The sequence below is a fragment of the Cherax quadricarinatus genome, chromosome 3, assembly GCF_038502225.1.
Source record: "Cherax quadricarinatus isolate ZL_2023a chromosome 3, ASM3850222v1, whole genome shotgun sequence".
NCBI classification, from domain to species: Eukaryota; Metazoa; Arthropoda; class Malacostraca; order Decapoda; family Parastacidae; genus Cherax; species Cherax quadricarinatus.
Window position 1 is genome coordinate 70271193 of NC_091294.1, and position 19736 is coordinate 70290928.

Sequence of the window (19736 nt, forward strand, 5' to 3'; positions counted from 1 at the left end):
GTAAGGAATGATCAAGGAATCTAACACTCATTAATTTGGAGGTTTGACTTTGATGATCAATCAACAAGGGTATTTTTACTGTATTTAGCATTTTATTAATATTTTTTAGTTCTGCGAGTTACAGTATGTAAGTTTCCTTTGCACTTTTTCTGTGCCCATTTGTTTAAAGGGGCAGATACCCCCACTACATATGAACACCTATATTTCCCCATCGATGTATCTGAAGGCTGTTTTGTAGTTTGCCAGAGTAACTGAGTTTCTCAAAATTTTATTTGTATACTGATTTTCCAGAGAAATTATTTCTAATAGTTCTTGTTGATAAAAGTGAGCATTGAAGATGTTAATTTCCTTCCGCTGCTCCATAGATTGACCTAGAATTGTGCCTCAGTCATTTTGTTTTCCATGCATATATAGCTCTTGTTTTCAGTTTGAGTGAGCCCGTCCTTCATCTTTCACAGGAGCAGTTAGCCCAGTCCATGTTTGACCACATCCCAGTAGGAGTTGGGTCAAAGGGTATTATTCCTATGACAGCACGTGACTTAGAGGAAGCACTCGAGATGGGCATGGATTGGTCACTCAGAGAAGGTACGTTCTTTATCTGAGAACGATAAGAGTAATATTTTCTTTTATAGTTGAATGTATTGAGTGTATAACTGATCGATCGCTTCCTGATATCTCTAATTTTACGGCAAATGTTTACTTTAAAGTCGTAAGAGGTGATTGGAGACTGATTTTAAATTATGGTTTAGACTGGAATTAATAAGCATACTGTTTGATTATATTGTGATTATTATATCTCTTATATGACAGTGAATTAGAAATAATAGCAGTATGTTTGTATTGATAGTTGCAGATGAAGGTTACTAAAAATTGGTAATGATTACTGTACATTAACTTTTTTGTAATTTTTATTTTTTAAAGCATTGAATATTAAATTTTTTCTATTTTTAAATTTTACGACCCAACTCTTTACCATGATTTTTGTTTTACACCATTAATAAAATTCACTTGGCAGTATTGTAAAATCTTGTTGGTTTCCAGTATTGATTTATTTTAATTTTTTATTTTATTTTTTCCATTTTGTCTGCTGCTTCCATTAACCCTTTTAATTCTTTGTACTTAGCATTTTTATGATCATCACTATGGCCTACTGCATTGAGAAGATACGTCCCACTCTCTTATTTCCTTCACCTTTGTCATGCAACATACTTTGCAACGTACATTGCAGTTTTTGAACTGTAGTATCGGCACGCCTCTGGAAAGACAGTGATGGAGTGTGATGATGAAAGTGTTTTCTTCTTTTTCTGGAAGCCCTGCGTTGGTGGGAAACAGTGGATGTGTTAAAAAAAAAAAATACACTTTGCTTGTATGTTGTGTATTTGTAGGAAAATTATTATAGTGATAACAAGAGGTGATAATGAGTCAAATTTGATATTTTACAGGGTATATTTGGGCTGAAGATAAGGAACATTGTGAGGAATATGGACGTATGGCACAAGCAGACCCAGCTACAGTGTCCATGCGTGCTAAGAAGAGAGGCTTGCCACAGGTACTAGTGTGACAATTTATGCTGTTGGTACTTCCTCCATTCACAGTAAATTGCATCGTTATTATGTTTTTGCTTTCTATTATATAGATTTTTTTTTTTTAACTAATCCAGAGGACCTTATTTTATTTGAATAAGATAGCCAGATGTCAGGATATTTCTTAATAGTTGTATTTGTTTCCTTTCACTTCCATTGGGAAGTGGGTGAGAAGTCTTCTGCAGTAAGCAATATGTGTGGTATAAGGTAACTTGAGTGCTGGGAGCCAGGGACTATTGTATTAATTACTGAAGAAAAAAAGAATTGGTTTCTTAAGCTGGGTTATTTGAATGTACATGGTTGTAGTGCAGAGGAGAAGAAAAAACTAATTGCTAATGTTTCAAATGAAAAGCTTGAAGTCTTAGCACTAAGCCTAGGACAGGCTAGCTAGGTCAAAGTGGTAATGTTAACCTTTTCATTGCTTAGACCTCCAAAATTAATATTGATCCCAGTGCTCACTAATTATTATTTTTTTACCCTCCAAAAAATTATTGTTTTCTGAAATAGTAGCAAATCTATTTCTGAAGGTAATGACACCAAAGGTACAGAATTTGATGGAAAACTTAGGGAATTATGCAGACACAAATGGTTAAATATGGTTGATGCAGCTATGGCCTAGTGGGTGAAGGAATCATTTCATTAGAGACAGTGAGAAGATGAGAGCTTGTGTGATAGATAACCCATATTGTGATCTCTTGAAAAAAGGAAAAGTGGTCAGTACAGTTAAAACTGAAAAAATTTTGATTGGCTGGATTCAGGAGAAAATGAATGTGCACCACTTTAATGTCTTTGTGAGTTGTGACAAAGCCTTATCTTACTATAAAACAATATGTGAACTGAAGGAAAACCTACAAACAAGTGTACCTTGAGTATGGGATGATTTAATAGTTTTAGATTGCACAATAAGCTTTGGAAAGTAACGTTCAGGGGTGAGAGTGCCTCTGCTGACTATATAGAAGCAGAGAATTTTCTGAGTGGCCCTACTGAGCCACCCTGGTGTGGCCCTGCTGGGTCACCCTGGTGTGGCCCTGCTGAGCCACCCTGGTGTGGCCCTGCTGAACCACCCTGGTGTGGCCCTGCTGAGCCACCCTGGTGTGGCCCTGCTGAGCCACCCTGGTGTGGCCCTGCTGGGCCACCCTGGTGTGGCCCTGCTGGGCCACCCTGGTGCGGCCCTGCTGAGCCACCCTGGTGCGGCCCTGCTGAGCCACCCTGGTGCGGCCCTGCTGAGCCACCCTGGTGCGGCCCTGCTGAGCCACCCTGGTGCGGCCCTGCTGAGCCACCCTGGTGCGGCCCTGCTGAGCCACCCTGGTGCGGCCCTGCTGAGCCACCCTGGTGCGGCCCTGCTGAGCCACCCTGGTGCGGCCCTGCTGAGCCACCCTGGTGCGGCCCTGCTGAGCCACCCTGGTGTGGCCCTGCTGAGCCACCCTGGTGTGGCCCTGCTGAGCCACCCTGGTGTGGCCCTGCTTAGCCACCCTGGTGTGGCCCTGCTGAGGCACTCTGGTGTGGCCCTGCTGAGGCACCCTGGTGTGGCCCTGCTGAGGCACCCTGGTGTGGCCCTGCTGAGGCACCCTGGTGTGGCCCTGCTGAGGCACCCTGGTGTGGCCCTGCTGAGGCACCCAAATTTCAGAAGACGCCAATTTCCAAATAGGGTCCAGAATAAACAAAGAAGACATTCCTGGTACTAAAATAACATTTCCTCTGTTCATTAGTCACGTCCTCACGCCCCTCTTACATTCTTTTGCTTTCCACTTTAAATTTTTATTCTCACAAAAAATAGATTTACTGTTATGCAGACTACTGCATTAGTGTAGAAATGGTCTAAATAACATCAACGCACTTGTGAAAGAATATTAGACTCGCCAGTTGACGTGTATTGGACACATAGCATGATTTATTTACTTTTGAACTTTGGCAAAAATCAAAGATTTCTGCTACTTTGAGCGCAATTTCAAGGTACTTTTCATTGTAAAACCAATCAAAATAGTCTCAATTTCTGTAATATGTCGTCCATTCTATAAAATGAGACCAGGAAAACTAGAATACCATCATAAATACCATACAAAAATACAGTGCAAAGTCGCTGTTTGAAACCCAAAATACGGTCAAAGTTTTTTTTTTTCTCATTATGCACTGTGTGCTCCAGGATTTTTTTTATGCTGCGCACACTGACCACATAGACCCATTCTTTCATATGTAGGCCTACCAGCTTTCTCTCCCTAGATTTGAGGGCGCTAGAATTTATGCGTACTAGTATGTCAAAAACCCTGGTGCGTAAGCCATACTAGTACGTCGGAAACCCTGAAAGGGTTAAAAGTCCCTTGCACTTATTGCATTTTGAAGTGTAAGCTGGCTGCAGTGTCTCTTTCAATAATTGTTTTAGAGATATTGCAGTTTGTCATAAAGTAGAATGATTGATTATCGTGTATAGGGCAAGGAGGAATAACATCTAGTAGGAGTGAGGAAGAGCCAGTTGTGAGTGTGGGGGAAGTTCGTGAGGCAGTAGGTAAAATGAAAGGGGGTAAGGCAGCCGGGATTGATGGGATAAAGATAGAAATGTTAAAAGCAGGTGGGGATATAGTTTTGGAGTGGTTGGTGCAATTATTTAATAAATGTATGGAAGAGGGTAAGGTACCTAGGGATTGGCAGAGAGCATGCATAGTTCCTTTGTATAAAGGCAAAGGGGATAAAAGAGAGTGCAAAAATTATAGGGGGATAAGTCTGTTGAGTGTACCTGGTAAAGTGTATGGTAGAGTTATAATTGAAAGAATTAAGAGTAAGACGGAGAATAGGATAGCAGATGAACAAGGAGGCTTTAGGAAAGGTAGGGGGTGTGTGGACCAGGTGTTTACAGTGAAACATATAAGTGAACAGTATTTAGATAAGGCTAAAGAGGTCTTTGTGGCATTTATGGATTTGGAAAAGGCGTATGACAGGGTGGAGAGGGGGGCAATGTGGCAGATGTTGCAAGTGTATGGTGTAGGAGGTAGGTTACTGAAAGCAGTGAAGAGTTTTTACGAGGATAGTGAGGCTCAAGTTAGAGTATGTAGGAAAGAGGGAAATTTTTTCCCAGTAAAAGTAGGCCTTAGACAAGGATGTGTGATGTCACCGTGGTTGTTTAATATATTTATAGATGGGGTTGTAAGAGAAGTAAATGCGAGGGTCTTGGCAAGAGGCGTGGAGTTAAAAGATAAAGAATCACACACAAAGTGGGAGTTGTCACAGCTGCTCTTTGCTGATGACACTGTGCTCTTGGGAGATTCTGAAGAGAAGCTGCAGAGATTGGTGGATGAATTTGGTAGGGTGTGCAAAAGAAGAAAATTAAAGGTGAATACAGGAAAGAGTAAGGTTATGAGGATAACAAAAAGATTAGGTGATGAAAGATTGAATATCAGATTGGAGGGAGAGAGTATGGAGGAGGTGAACGTATTCAGATATTTGGGAGTGGACGTGTCAGCGGATGGGTCTATGAAAGATGAGGTGAATCATAGAATTGATGAGGGAAAAAGAGTGAGTGGTGCACTTAGGAGTCTGTGGAGACAAAGAACTTTGTCCTTGGAGGCAAAGAGGGGAATGTATGAGAGTATAGTTTTACCAACGCTCTTATATGGGTGTGAAGCGTGGGTGATGAATGTTGCAGCGAGGAGAAGGCTGGAGGCAGTGGAGATGTCATGTCTGAGGGCAATGTGTGGTGTGAATATAATGCAGAGAATTCGTAGTTTGGAAGTTAGGAGGAGGTGCGGGATTACCAAAACTGTTGTCCAGAGGGCTGAGGAAGGGTTGTTGAGGTGGTTCGGACATGTAGAGAGAATGGAGCGAAACAGAATGACTTCAAGAGTGTATCAGTCTGTAGTGGAAGGAAGGCGGGGTAGGGGTCGGCCTAGGAAGGGTTGGAGGGAGGGGGTAAAGGAGGTTTTGTGTGCGAGGGGCTTGGACTTCCAGCAGGCATGCGTGAGCGTGTTTGATAGGAGTGAATGGAGACAAATGGTTTTTAATACTTGACGTGCTGTTGGAGTGTGAGCAAAGTAACATTTATGAAGGGATTCAGGGAAACCGGCAGGCCGTACTTGAGTCCTGGAGATGGGAAGTACAGTGCCTGCACTCTGAAGGAGGGGTGTTAATGTTGCAGTTTAAAAACTGTAGTGTAAAACACCCTTCTGGCAAGACAGTGATGGAGTGAATGATGGTGAAAGTTTTTCTTTTTCGGGCCACCCTGCCTTGGTGGGAATCGGCCAGTGTGATAATAAAAAAAAAAAAAAAAAAAAATAATTATTGCATAGGTCTTTAGTGCAACCTTGATCTGTTAGGTTAGTGGATAACAGATATTAAGTGTGTATGATGACAGAGAAGGCAGAAAAGCTCAGTGCTGAGCACAATCAAAAAAATAGTCTTTCTATGCATTACATATCCACTTGATCTCGTAAGTTTTTCACATAATTGACAGTTTTGTACCTTAAATAGGTAGGGTGACTCAAATTAGGAAACATCTACCATAATTCATTCTCCAGCTGCCTTGATGCAACACAAACACACATCATCTAAAATGGCCCCCTTAAAAAAAAAGTAAAAATAATATAAAAATAATGGAAATCTCTTAACATGTGGCAGAAGGGGACTGATTTTTAAATATCACCATGCTGCCTAACCCTTCAACTCCTCACCACCTTCGCACTAACTACACAAGCAAAGTTTTCTGGAGTCCTGTTGTCCAAAAAATTCTCAATAATGGTAATTATGTCAGGACGTTAAATGTTCACAAAACTGTGCATGAGCTCACCACTCATTGGTATTTGCCAAATCATCTTCCTAAAAATCTTACTAAACGTATTCTTATTGACTTAACTCATTTTTCAGGATTTCTCTATCACTGCACATTAACCATGACACCCAGAAGTGCTTCTAGTTTAACTTGAAGTCAAAAATAAGTGAATACTTAAAGAAAATAGCTGTTAGTATTTGTCTACAAATGGCATAAAATAAGCATTCAGTGCTGTTGATGAATATAATATCTAAGCATTCATAAATTTAAAAAATGGGAGTGCATATACAGTGGACCCCCGCATAACGATATTAATCCATTCATGAGAGCTCATTGTTATGCGAAATTATCGTTATGCGAATGAATTTTCCCCATAAGAAATAATGGAAATCAAATTAATCCGTGCAAGACACCCAAAAGTATGAAAAAAAATTTTTTACCACATGAAATATACATTTTCCTACACAAAGAGAAGGATACATGCACAATAGTAGAGTAGTACATGCACAATATATATTGTGCATGTACTACTCTACTAAATGAAGAATAAATGACACTTACCTTTATTGAAGATGCAGCAATGACTGATGAGACACTGTGTCCTAGGAGTGCCTTTTCCTCCTGAGTACTGTAGGTCCTGTTTGGCATTTTCTTCCAGAACAGGCCTTATCACACTGTGTTTGCCACTACGATTCTTAAATCTCTCAAACCAACCTTTGCTGGCTTTAAATTCACCAATATGAGCACTAGTTCCAGGCGTTTTTTCCTGTTCACCTGGGTGTTAGTCGACTGGTGTGGGTTGCATCCTGGGAGACAAGATTAAGGACCCCAATGGAAATAAGTTAGACAGTCTTCGATGACACTGACCTTTTTGGGTTATCCTGGGTGGCTAACCCTCTGGGGTTAATTGTTTCTTGGTATTCTCAATAAGCCACACCAACAACGGTGCTACAGCAGCAGCAGCAGCTGACAGTGCTACAGCAGCAGCTGACAGTGGTACAGCAGCAGCTGACAGTGCTACAGCAGCAGCAGCAACTGACAGTGCAGCAGCAGCAGCAGCTGACTGTGCTACAGCAGCAGCAGACGGTACTACAGCAGCAGCAGTTGACGGTGGTACAGCAGCAGCAGCTGACGGTGGTACAGCAGCAGCAGCAGCTGACGGTGGTACAGCAGCAGCAGCAGCTGATGGTGCTACAGCAGCAGCAGCAGCTGACAGTGCTACAGCAGCAGCAGACAATGCTACAGCAGCAGCAGACTGTACTACAACAGCAGCAGCAGCAGCAGCAGCTGACGGTGCTACAGCAGCAACAGCAGCAGCTGACGGTGCTACAGCAGCAGCAGCTGACAGTGCTACAGCAGCAGCAGCAGCTGACAGTGCTACAGCAGCAACAGCAGCTGACAGTGCTACAGCAGCAGCAGCAGCTGACAGTGCAGCAGCAGCAGCTGACAGTGCTACAGCAGCAGCAGACAGTACTACAGCAGCAGCAGCAGCAGACGGTACTACAGCAGCAGCAGCAGCAGCAACAGCAGCAGACGGTACTACTACAGCAGCAGCAGACGGTACTACAGCAGCAGCAGCAGCAGACGGTACTACAGCAGCAGCAGCAGACGGTACTACAGCAGCAGTAGCAGCAGCAGATGGTGCTACAGCAGCAGCAGCAGCTGACAGTGCTACAGCAGCAGCAGCATCAGCAGTTGACCATGGTACCACAGTACAGTGGACCCCCGCATAACGATATTAATCCGTTCATGAGAGCTCATTGTTATGCAAAATTATCGTTATGCGAATGAATTTTCCCCATAAGAAATAATGGAAATCAAATTAATCTGTGCAAGACACCCAAAAGTATGAAAAAAAAATTTTACCACATGAAATATACATTTTCCTACACACAAAGAGAAGGATACATGCACAATAGTATAGTACATGCACAATATATATTGTGCATGTACTACTCTGCTAAATGAAGAATAAATGACACTTACCTTTATTGAAGATGCAGCAATGACTGATGAGACACTGTGTCCTGGGAGTGCCTTTTCCTCCTGAGTACTGTAGGTCCTGTTTGGCATTTTCTTCCAGAATAGGCCTTATCACACTGTGTATGCCACTACGATTCTTAAATCTCTCAAACCAACCTTTGCTGGCTTTAAATTCACCAATATGAGCACTAGTTCCAGGCGTTTTTCCCTGTTCACCTGGGTGTTAGTCGACTGGTGTGGGTTGCATCCTGGGAGACAAGATTAACCCCTTCAGGGTCCAAGGCCAAAATCTGAAGTGGTGCCCCAGTGTCCAAGAATTTTCAAAAAAAAAATTTATTTTTTCTTATGAAATGGTAGAGAATCCTTTTGTGAAGGTAATAAAACAAAAAGTACGAAATTTGATGGAAAATTGATGAAATTATGCTCTCGCAAATTTTGATGTGTTAGCGATATTTACGAATCGGCGATTTTGCCGACTTTGACTCCCATTTTAGGCCAATTACATTATTCCAGTCGACCAAATTCTTAGCTATTTCACTAGTATTACTTCTATTCAATCGATTGAGCACAAGAAATCGCCAAGTCAACTGTTTCAACTACAAAATAATGTGATTGGATATTGGTAATTTGGCCAATTTAACACAAAGTTCAAAATATTCCAATTTCAAAATAGGGTCCAGAATAAACAATGTAGGTATTCCTGGAACTAAACTAACATTTCCTCTGTTCATTAGTTACGTTTTGAGGCTTTACAAATAAATTCCAATTTGATTTCTTATTCACATAATGAATTTTTATTCACACCAAAAAATAGAAGATTTACTGTTATGCAAAATTGTAATAATTGTATAAATATCATCACCACATTTGTAAATGTTTATTAGACCCACCAGCTGATGTGTATTAGACGTGTGAGGTCGTTTGTTTACTCTTGAACATCGGCAAAATTTTAACATTTCCGCTACTTTGAGCTCAGTTTCAAGCCATTTCCAGTGCTAAAACCAATCAAAATCATCTCTATTTCTGTAATATGCCTTCCATTCTATCAAATGAGACCAAGAAATTGCAAATACGTACAACTATAAAAACATACGAAAAAACACTGCAAAGTCACTGTTTTAATCGAAAATCATGGTCTCGGTTTTTTTTCTCATACACAATGCGCTGCAGGATTTTTTTTATGTGGTGCACACATACCACATAGATGTATTCTCTCATATCTAGGCCCAAATGTACCACTCACAGTTTATCAGAGTGAGCTGAGCTCATGACGTAGATCTACGGTTTGGACCCTGAACGTAAAGCCGTAGATCTACGGGATGGACCCTGAAAGGGTTAAGGACCCCAATGGAAATAAGTTAGACAGTCTTCGATGACACTGACTTTTTTGGGTTATCCTGGGTGGCTAACCCTCTGGGGTTAATTGTTTCTTGGTATTCTCAATAAGCCACACCAACAACGGTGCTGCAGCAGCAGCAGCAGCAGCAGCTGACAGTGCTACAGCAGGAGCAGCTGACAGTGCTACAGCAGCAACTGACTGCTACAGCAGCAGCAGACGATGCTACAGCAGCAGCAGACGGTACTACTGCAGCAGCAGCAGACGGTACTACTGCAGCAGCAGCAGACGGTACTACTGCAGCAGCAGCAGCAGCAGACGGTACTACTGCAGCAGCAGCAGCAGACGGTACTACAGCAGCAGCTGACGGTGGTACAGCAGCAGCAGCATCTGACGGTGCTACAGCAGCAGCAGCTGACAGTGCTACAGCAGCAGCAGCAGCTGACTGCAGCAGCAGCAGCAGCAGCTGACAGTGGTGCAGCAGCAGCAGCAGCTGACAGTGGTGCAGCAGCAGCAGCAGCAGCTGACAGTGGTGCAGCAGCAGCAGCAGTTGACGGTGCAGCAGCAGCAGCAGCTGACGGTGGTACAGCAGCAGCTGACTGTGGTACAGCAGCAGCAGCTGACTGTGGTACAGCAGCAGCAGCTGATGGTGGTACAGCAGCAGCAGCTGATGGTGCTACAGCAGCAGCAGCAGCTGACAGTGCTACAGCAGCAGCAGCAGCTGACAGTGCTACAGCAGCAGCAGCAGCTGACAGTGCTACAGCAGCAGCAGCAGCTGACAGTGCTACAGCAGCAGCAGCATCAGCAGTTGACCATGGTACCACAGTATTTCGATAATATTTCTCACCCTTTTTACCACAGGGTTGGCACTAGAAGCTTTCTTGGGGCCCATGGTCACTTATTTTGCAGATAAAATCACCAAAAACACTGTAATAATACGAAATGTTGCAATTGTATGCTTGGATGTTACCGCGGAGGCTGGCTTGTAAACAATGCCACCGGCGGAACATGTGAGGCTGGCTCAGGCAGCACATTAGACGTGTCTCGGACGAATAGCGTTGAGCGAGTTTTTTAGCGGTATGCGAGGCAAAATCTTAGCGATAAAATGTATCGGTATGCGGATTTAACGTTATGTGATGCCAACGATATGTGGGGGTCCACTGTATACAGGATGTGGAACTAGTAGGATGTTACCATATTTATTTCAGACTTGCTACAATTTGATGATACAAAGAGTGGAATAAAGCAAATTGTCCAATAACATTGGACATTAAGTAATATTGTTTGATTTTACTGGGTTATGTGAGGTTAAATTTACATAGTGTGCTTTTTGTGTGTCCATAACTAGTGTGTGAACTTAAGTCTGTTGTAAAAAAAAAAAACAATATTCAAAGGACACAAAACCAAAATAATAGCTTATGATTCTAATTAACATATTTTCAATTATTTGTTGATCAAGACAGGATTATTGTGGCTCAAAGAATTGTGTATCACCAGTACACATTGGCTGTTGCATATATTTTTTTTTTTTTTTTTTAACACATGGGCTGTTTCCTACTGAGGCAGGGTGACCCGAAAAGAAGAAATACTTTCATCATCACTCACTTCGCCGCTGTCTCGTCAGAGGCATGCCAATACCATAGTTCAAAACTGCAACATATCTCCACGGTTTGCTCAGTGAAATCTCGGCTTCAACATTGTAATGCCGCTACTGTAGGAGAGATGTACGTTTTCTTAGCAACACTAATGCTAATACCACTTACTTGAACAAACAATATATCCCCATGTTTCAAGTACTAAAATACCTTCAGATAATTCTAATAGCATACCATAAATACTGCTGAGTGCCATTACATCACTGCTGCCAGTAAGTGATCATTTTTCAGCATTTTCAACCTGACATAATATGATATGTTTTCATTTGATTTCATTTTTCTTCTTGTAGTAGTATTTAAAAAAGTGGGCTCTTTCATACTGTAAGTTTTTTTTGAAAGACAATTAGGTCCCTGGTTTGTATATTAATAAGGCATAATTTGTGGTTTATGACATTATATTGAGAAGATGTTTCATCACCAGAGACCTTATCAGTTCTCAGAGATGGGTAGAAGAGAAAAGAAGTGAAGAGTTCCAGCAAGATTAGCAGTGATATCTTTCCTAAACAAATATTCAGTACCAAATTATTGTAAACTTTTGTACAGATCCATCTCATTTGAATGAAATGGTCGATGCGCAGACTGAACCTGGGGTAAGACATTACTCAGCTGAAGAAAAGGAAACTGTGGATCTAAAATAACACTTTCAATCAATCAGTTTAGAAAGAAATGTTAGCTTTGAAACAGGATGATGGTTTGACATGTTTTCCAGATCAAGGGAAGCTTCTCGAGGAGCACACGAACCAAAGTTCTTTTCATTGCGGAAAAGATCACCTTTGAAAACGATTGGTGGAGACAGTTATAAAAGGAACAGCACATTCACATGCGGGTAAGATCTTTGACATACATTTATAGGATGTAGTGCACAACATTGTTAAAACCTCTGATATACTGTTCCCCAAACTTCCCTTCTCACCAACTGGAGCAAATCGAGAAAAGATTATCTGTGATACATTATCAGCTGGAATAGCCTTGTATGAGCCAGAATAACCTGTGATACATTACGAGCTGGAATAACTGCTGATACATTACCAGCCTGAACAGTCGCAGAGAACTCTGCACCCACCTGAGATGAATCCAAATCCAAGAGAATATTCTCTTTTCTGATGAAAATAATCAAAGAAAAGCAAATATAACTGAAAAGCAGCATTGTATGAGAATTTCAACTGATGTTCTGTGTACTTCAGTCACTGGTGCATTACAAAGGACAGCAATTGTATAGATGAGTTATGCATTTTCCTTGCCATATACTATACATGTGATTTTACAAAAATTAACATCCGAGTTAGGAGCTGTCTACATAATTACGTACATCGGCGAGGAAAATTGCCTGTGGTACAGAAACAGATAGCTTTCCCTAATTACATTTGTTATTAATTTCTATACATGTTAGATAATTAATGGGACAGAGTAATAGGTCGGTAGGAAGTATACAAATAATGAAAGACAAAAGTGCTGAGCAAGCTTTTATTGTTACTTAGTTTTACTTTGTGTAGCACTTCATGAAGACAACGAACTTAAAAAAGCTCTACATAGAGCAAAACATTGGCACAACGAAAGCTTGCTGTACACCTGTCCTTTTCTTCATGTTGGTAAAAATCAATCATCCAGGGAGATACTACTGTACTGTCATACTAATGAGAGGTTGAAGCCTCTTAAATGTTTTGCACTGGCAAGATCGTTTCTTTATTTTTGTCATGTAAACATGTAAAATGGCAGGTGATCTTACAAGCTTCTGTACTTCTAATTAGTATATACTAATCTTTACTCTTGTGCATCATTAATACCGTAAAGTAGTTCTTTTACTTTTAAAAATTATTCCAGTTTCAGAGGCCTGGTTTAGGACTGGATCTTAGTGATGATGATTCTTGAAATTATAAACGGATAACAAATGTAGAAGTCGTGTAAACTTGTAGCCTTCTTGATTTTCTTAACTAAGCAACAAGTTATTAGCTTTAAGGAGCAATATCAGTTTGCCTTCATTATACAAGTTGACTATCACTAATCCAGCATCAATGGGACCTGTAAGGTGCCGGATTACAGAGTGGTTAGCTTAGAGCACGCTTAACCCAACAGCTGACCACCTCATGCTACCTTTAAAATACTTTGTAAATCAATACAAGTTGGTTAACTCTTTCACTGTCATGATCTGTGCTTGCAAACTTGCTCCCAGTGACAAAGAATTAAAAGAAGTTATTTTATCTTGTGAAATGATAGATAATCTTTTTCCAAAGGTAATGAAACTAAAGTATGAAATTTGATGGAAAACTTACGGAGTTATGCTCTTGTAAAATTAATGGTCTTGGCGATATTTACGCATTGGTGATTTCACCCACTTTATGCACTACTGTTGGCCAGTTCCATTGTTCCGGTTGACCAAACTCATAGCTATTTCACTAGTATTACTTCTAATCTGTTGATTGAGTACAAAAAAACCACCCATTTACCTATTTCAACTACCCAGTAAAGTTATCAGAAATTAGTAATTTGGCCAGTTTCACACAAATTTCAAGAGATACCTATTTCAAAATAGTGTCCAGAATAAACAATGCAGACATTCCTGGCACTAAAATAACATTGACTCTGTTCATTACTCACATCTTCAGGCTCCTCTTGTATTATGCCTGCTTTCAGTTCTGAATTTTTATTCACACAAAAAATAGAAGATTTGCTGTTATGCAGACTACTGCATTATTGTAATTGTATAAATAATGTCAACCCATTCGTGACCGTGTATTAGACTAGCCAGTTGGACACACGTTGGGCATGTGACATGATTTGTTTACTCTTGGATATCAAAAATTGAACATTTCTGCTACTTTGAGTGCAATTTCAAGGTACTTTCCATCCTGAAACCAATCAAAATCCTCTCTATTTCTGTAATATGTCTTCCATTCCATCAAATGAGATAAAAAACCAGCAATGCAACCATAAAAACCGTATAAAAATACACCGCAAAGTTGCTGTTTTACACCAAAAACACGGTCATGGTTTTTTCTCATTATGCACTGTGTGCTGCAGGATTTTTATTAAATAGTGCACACTTACCACACAGACCTGTTCTCATATTTAGGTCCAGATTAACTGGTTACAGCTTATCTGAGCTGAGCTCATGGCGTCATACTACGGGACCGACAGTAGCTTCAAAGCCATGATACATTGGGACTGACAATGAAAGAGTTAATGAAGTTAATCAATTTGATTTGCACAACAGTGAAAGTGGCAGTGATGAACAAAGTTCACTGAACAAAGTTCAGTGATGAACAAAGTTCATTACTGCCACTTTCAAAGTGAAGAGCTGAATTTTACAGTTCTACACCTTCACTTACACTTAGCCTAAACCACTTCATCAGAACTTGATCTGGTACTGAACTTTTTCCTCCTTCATCTTTTCCTTTTACATATCTGTTTCTTTAAATCACTGTTAGCAAATGAACAGTAATTTTTCTTCCTGTTTCTTTGTCATAAACTTAGAGCCAGTACTGTATAATTCTCACAAGCTTCTCTCAGACACACTGCTGCCAAGTTTCTTCAGAAGTTCAACCGTATCTTTTATGGGCATTGTACGGTGTTTGTGCTTTACACAACGTGATTCATTTCCTTTATTCACTAGAACCATGGCTGGGGTTAAAGTGAGCAGGTTATAACAATAAATGGAGAAAAACAAATTGGAATGGCTAGCCTGTGTTTGCAAGTGTGACCAACAGTTGTTTATGCAGCAAGTTAGTGAGGCGTCCCAGGAAATTTTAAATTACGCTAGCCGAAATTAGTGCCAGATTAGTGACTGCCGGATCAGTGATGGCCGACTTGTACTATGTAATAACCTTATCAGAATTATAGAAATGTTTTTCTCTAACCATCTACAAAATTTTCTTAATGTAGCTGTGCTAGTTCAATATTAATTTTAAAGTAGCTTCGTGAGAGCATTTATTGTAGAAAGTCATTGTGTTTTAATTATCCCTTAAATGGTCCAAACAGATTGACGTTCAGATTTGTAGTGCTACAAAAGTAGATCTACTTTTTTTTTACATATTTTCAAATATAACAAAAAAAAATATAGATAAGTTTTTTTATACGTTTTCAAATGTAAAACAAAAAAGATGATCTACATTTTTTTACGTACCTTCAGATGTTGAAAAAACATATATATACGTTTGGACCGTTTAAGGGTTAATGCTGCTTCTCTATTCATTAAGAAGCAATAGGTAATATTGTACAGAAGTCAGTTGATAATACCAGTTTCTTCTGATGCACTGCTGCTATATTTTTACCCAGCTTGGAATTGGAAATGGTAATACTGTACTTTTTAATATTCAATAACTTTATTTTTGTAGTGGTTACATATGTTACTTTACTATTAAAAGTCTTAAAGCTACCTTTTCCCTCCAGCATTGATACAACACTGAGGTTTAAGGTTAAAATATTTTTCCTTTCAGTTGGGCACATTAGGAGCTGGAAACCATTATGCTGAAATTCAAGTAGTGGATGAAATATATGACAAATGGGCAGCCAGTAAAATGGGAATAGAGGAGAAAGGACAAGTGTGTGTCATGATCCACTCAGGCTCTCGTGGTTTTGGACATCAGGTGGCTACAGGTACATTATCTGTTATCTAAATTATTTAGTAACATCCAGTACAGTGCAACATCCTTATTTTAAACATTTTTTTTTTTAACACGCTAGCCATCTCCCACCGAGGCAGGGTGGCCTGAAAAAGAAACTTTTACCATCATTTGCACTATGACTGTCTTGTCTGAGGTGTACAGATATGACAGTCTAGATGTCACTCAAAGAAGCAAATATCCCAAACCTCATCTTTAGTGTGTCTCTTTACTTCCCACTTCTAGGACTCGAGTCCTGTGTTATGTTGCAACTAAATTCCAGAACTGAAATATAAAAAATGTGCAGTAGTTTGCAGTATTCAAATAACCCCCAAATATATCAATAATAAAACAACAAAAACAAATTATCTACATTATAGTTTTCCTCTTCCAGATACAGTGGAACCTCTACTTACGAGTTTAATCCGTTCCATGACCTTGCTTGCAACTGGATTTGCTCATTTGCAGAGCCAATTTTTCTCGTTTAAATTAATTGAAATGCGATTAATGCGTTCCAGTGGAATTCTGTACTTCAATAATTTCGCTAATATCAACTTTACGGTTTATCTATCTCACTTGATCTAATATGACATAATAAACAATATAAATAACATAGAAAATTAATAAAATATGTAATTTATGTAGTGGTATGGGCGGTGTCAGCGGTGGACGACAGTTTGGAGACCGGACAAAACACTTATTGAATAATTTCGCTAATTTCATCTATACGGCTTATTTATCTATCACAGTTCATTTAATATGACATAACAAACAATATAAATAACATAGAAACCTGATATATACTCTAGAATGAATAAAATGTCATTATATGTGTGGAGGCGGTGGCGGCGGCCGACGAGTGTTTGGAGACAGGACAAAATACTCCTTGAATATTTCGCTATCAACAATTCTACGGCTTATTTATCTATCACAGTTCATCTAATATGACATAACAAACAATATAAATAACATAGAAACCTGATATATATACTCTAGAATGAATAAAATATGTCATATGTGTGGTGGCGGCAGCCAATGAGAGTTTGTCTGGAGATAGGACAAAATACTACTTGAATATTTCACTATCAACTCTATGGCTTATTTATCTATCACAGTTCATCTAATATGAAATAATAAACACTGTAAATAACACAGAAACCTGATATACAGTGGTCCCTCGTTTTGATTTGCAAATTGATTCACAAATCTACGATTTGCGAATCAATTTTCTCCATAAGAAATAATGTAAATACAATTAATCCGTTCCTGACACCCAGAAGTATTAAAACAAAAAATTTTTTTACATGAAATATACATGTAGTACATAAACAATACAATGGGAAATGATGAATGAAACATTAACAGCATAACACTTACCTTTATTGGAGATTCTTCTTAGTGTATGGGAGACTGGAGGAGGAGAGAGATTGGATTGTTTATAGTTTGGAAGGGGAATCCCCTTCCAGCAACACCTCAGGTACCAATTGCTTTTCTGGGGTTGCTTCTCTTCTCTGTTTCTTAATGCCACTAGGACCACCTTGAGAGTCACTGGAGTCCTGTCTCACAAAACTGTGGAGAGAGCTCTGTTTCTGGTGTCTCTTTAACACTTCCCTAAAATGGCCCAAGACTTTGTCACTGTACATGTTGCCAACATGGCTTGCAACAACCTTGTCAGGGTGATGTTTCTCCATAAAGCTTTCCATCTTACCCCACATAGCAAAAATCTCTTCAATTTCTGAAGAAGGCACCATCTTCCATCTCTCTTCCTCCTCCTCTGCAGCAAGATTCTGAGCTGCGATCTGTTGCTGTTCCTGCTGAAGCTCTTGCAGCTCCTCAGTGGTGAGCTCTTCATTGTGGTCTTCCACCAATTCTTCCACATCCTCCAAACTCACATCCAACCCCATGGAACTCCCCAATGCCACAATTGATTTAACAACAGACATAGACTCATCAGGGTCAGTCCCAAACCCTTCAAAATCCCTCTTGTCGACACAATATGGCCACAATTTTCTCCAGGCAGAGTTCAAAGTCCTGGTAGTCACTCCCTCCCAAGCCATACCTATAAGGGTTATGCAATGGAGGATGCTGAAGAGTTCTTTCCAAAATTCCCTTAGGGTCAAGTGAGTGTCTGTGGTCACAGTCAAGCACCTGTGAAACATTGCTTTGTGTAGAGTTTTTTTTAAAGTTTGCAATGACCTGCTGGTCCATGGGCTGGAGGAGAGGAGTGGTATTTGGGGGCAAGAACTTTACTGTGATGAACCCAAACTCCTCGAAAATTAGGTCATCCAAGTTTGGAGGATGAGCAGGTGCATTGTCCATTACTAGCAGGCACTTGAGATCCAATTTCTTTTCCAGGAGGTAATTCTTCACACTAGGGCCAAACACTTCATTGAACCACTCTACGAAAATTTCCCTCGTGACCCATGCCTTACTATTAGATTTCCAAAACACACACAATTTACTCTTCATAACATTGTTTTTCCTGAACACACTGGGATTTTCAGAATGGTACACTAGTAATGGCTTCACTTTGAAATCCCCACTAGCATTAGCACAGAACATTAGCGTCAGCCTGTCTTTCATAGGCTTGTGTCCTGGCATTGCCTTTTCCTCCTGTGTAATGAAGGTCCTTTTTGGCATTTTCTTCCAAAAGAGGCCTCTTTCGTCACAATTGAACACTTGTTCAGGTTTCAGTCCTTCAGCCTCTATGTACTCCTTGAATTCATGCACATATTTTTCAGCTGCCTTGTGGTCCGAACTAGCAACCTCACCATGCCTTACCACACTGTGTATGCCAGTATGGTTCTTAAATCTCTCAAACCAACCTTTGCTGGCTTTAAATTCACTCACATCACCACTATTTTCAGGAAATTTCTTTACCAGATCGTTGTGCAACTGCCTAGCCTTTTCACAAATAATCAAAGTCATAAGAGTATCTCCTGCTAATTGTTTCTCATTTATCCACACCAATAATAACTTCTCAACCTTTTCCAGTACTGGTGATCTCATTTTTGTCAGCATAATTACTCCCTTTGCAACAACAGCATCCTTTATTTCCTTTTTCTTGGCCACTATGGAACATATGGTTGTGTAGGGTTTCTTATACATCCTGGCCAGTTCGGCCGCACTTGTACCACTTTCAAATGGTTCAATGATGTTTTTCTTAAATTCAATCGTATTTCTCACCTTCTTTACCACAGGCTTGGCACTAGGAGCTTTCTTTGGAGCCATGGTAGCTTATTTAGTACTTGCAAGCACTAAAATAAATGGAACATTATGAAATATTTCGCTGGAGCACGTGAGGGGACCTTCGCTCACTGGTAAACAATGCCAGACTGGCTGCTGCCCCGACTCACGCCGTGGGTATGCGTCCCAGATGAACTACTACTCGCGAGTCAACCTATGAAAGGCGAGCCCATGTTTATACGAAAATATCCCTATGATTTCTGAAATCTATGATTGCCGAGAACTACGAAAAGCGAGGGACCACTGTATGCTCTAGAATGAGTAAAATATGTCATTATGTAACAGGTGGAGGTGGCCATACCCGCTCTCTCTTTGTTGTAGTAAACACTGCCATCTAGTGATGGCCTTTTGAAGCCGTCGATTATTATAATTATTATTATGTAGTACATTATTATATATATAATTATTATTATTATTATTAAACTTATTATATTATTATTATTATTGTATTATATTATACTAATTATTATTATTATTATTATTATTATTCTTTCAACAAACCGGCCGTATCCCACCAAGGCAGGGTGGCCCAAAAAGAAAAACAAAAGTTTCTCTTTTAAAATTTAGTAATTTATACAG

At 40.0% G+C, this 19736-nt stretch overlaps 1 protein-coding gene across 2 annotated transcripts in view; it reads left to right on the forward strand.

Annotated features, from left to right (window-relative positions):
* The window catches only part of LOC128706624 (RNA-splicing ligase RtcB homolog), a 78023-nt gene that overhangs the window by 22925 nt on the left and 35362 nt on the right, over window positions 1-19736 (forward strand). For both annotated transcript variants that reach the window (XM_070092252.1, XM_070092254.1), the window contains exons 5-7: window positions 459-585; window positions 1443-1549; window positions 15747-15906. In XM_070092252.1, coding sequence (XP_069948353.1) covers window positions 459-585; window positions 1443-1549; window positions 15747-15906 — 394 coding nt within the window. The remainder of the gene's footprint in view (window positions 1-458; window positions 586-1442; window positions 1550-15746; window positions 15907-19736) is intronic.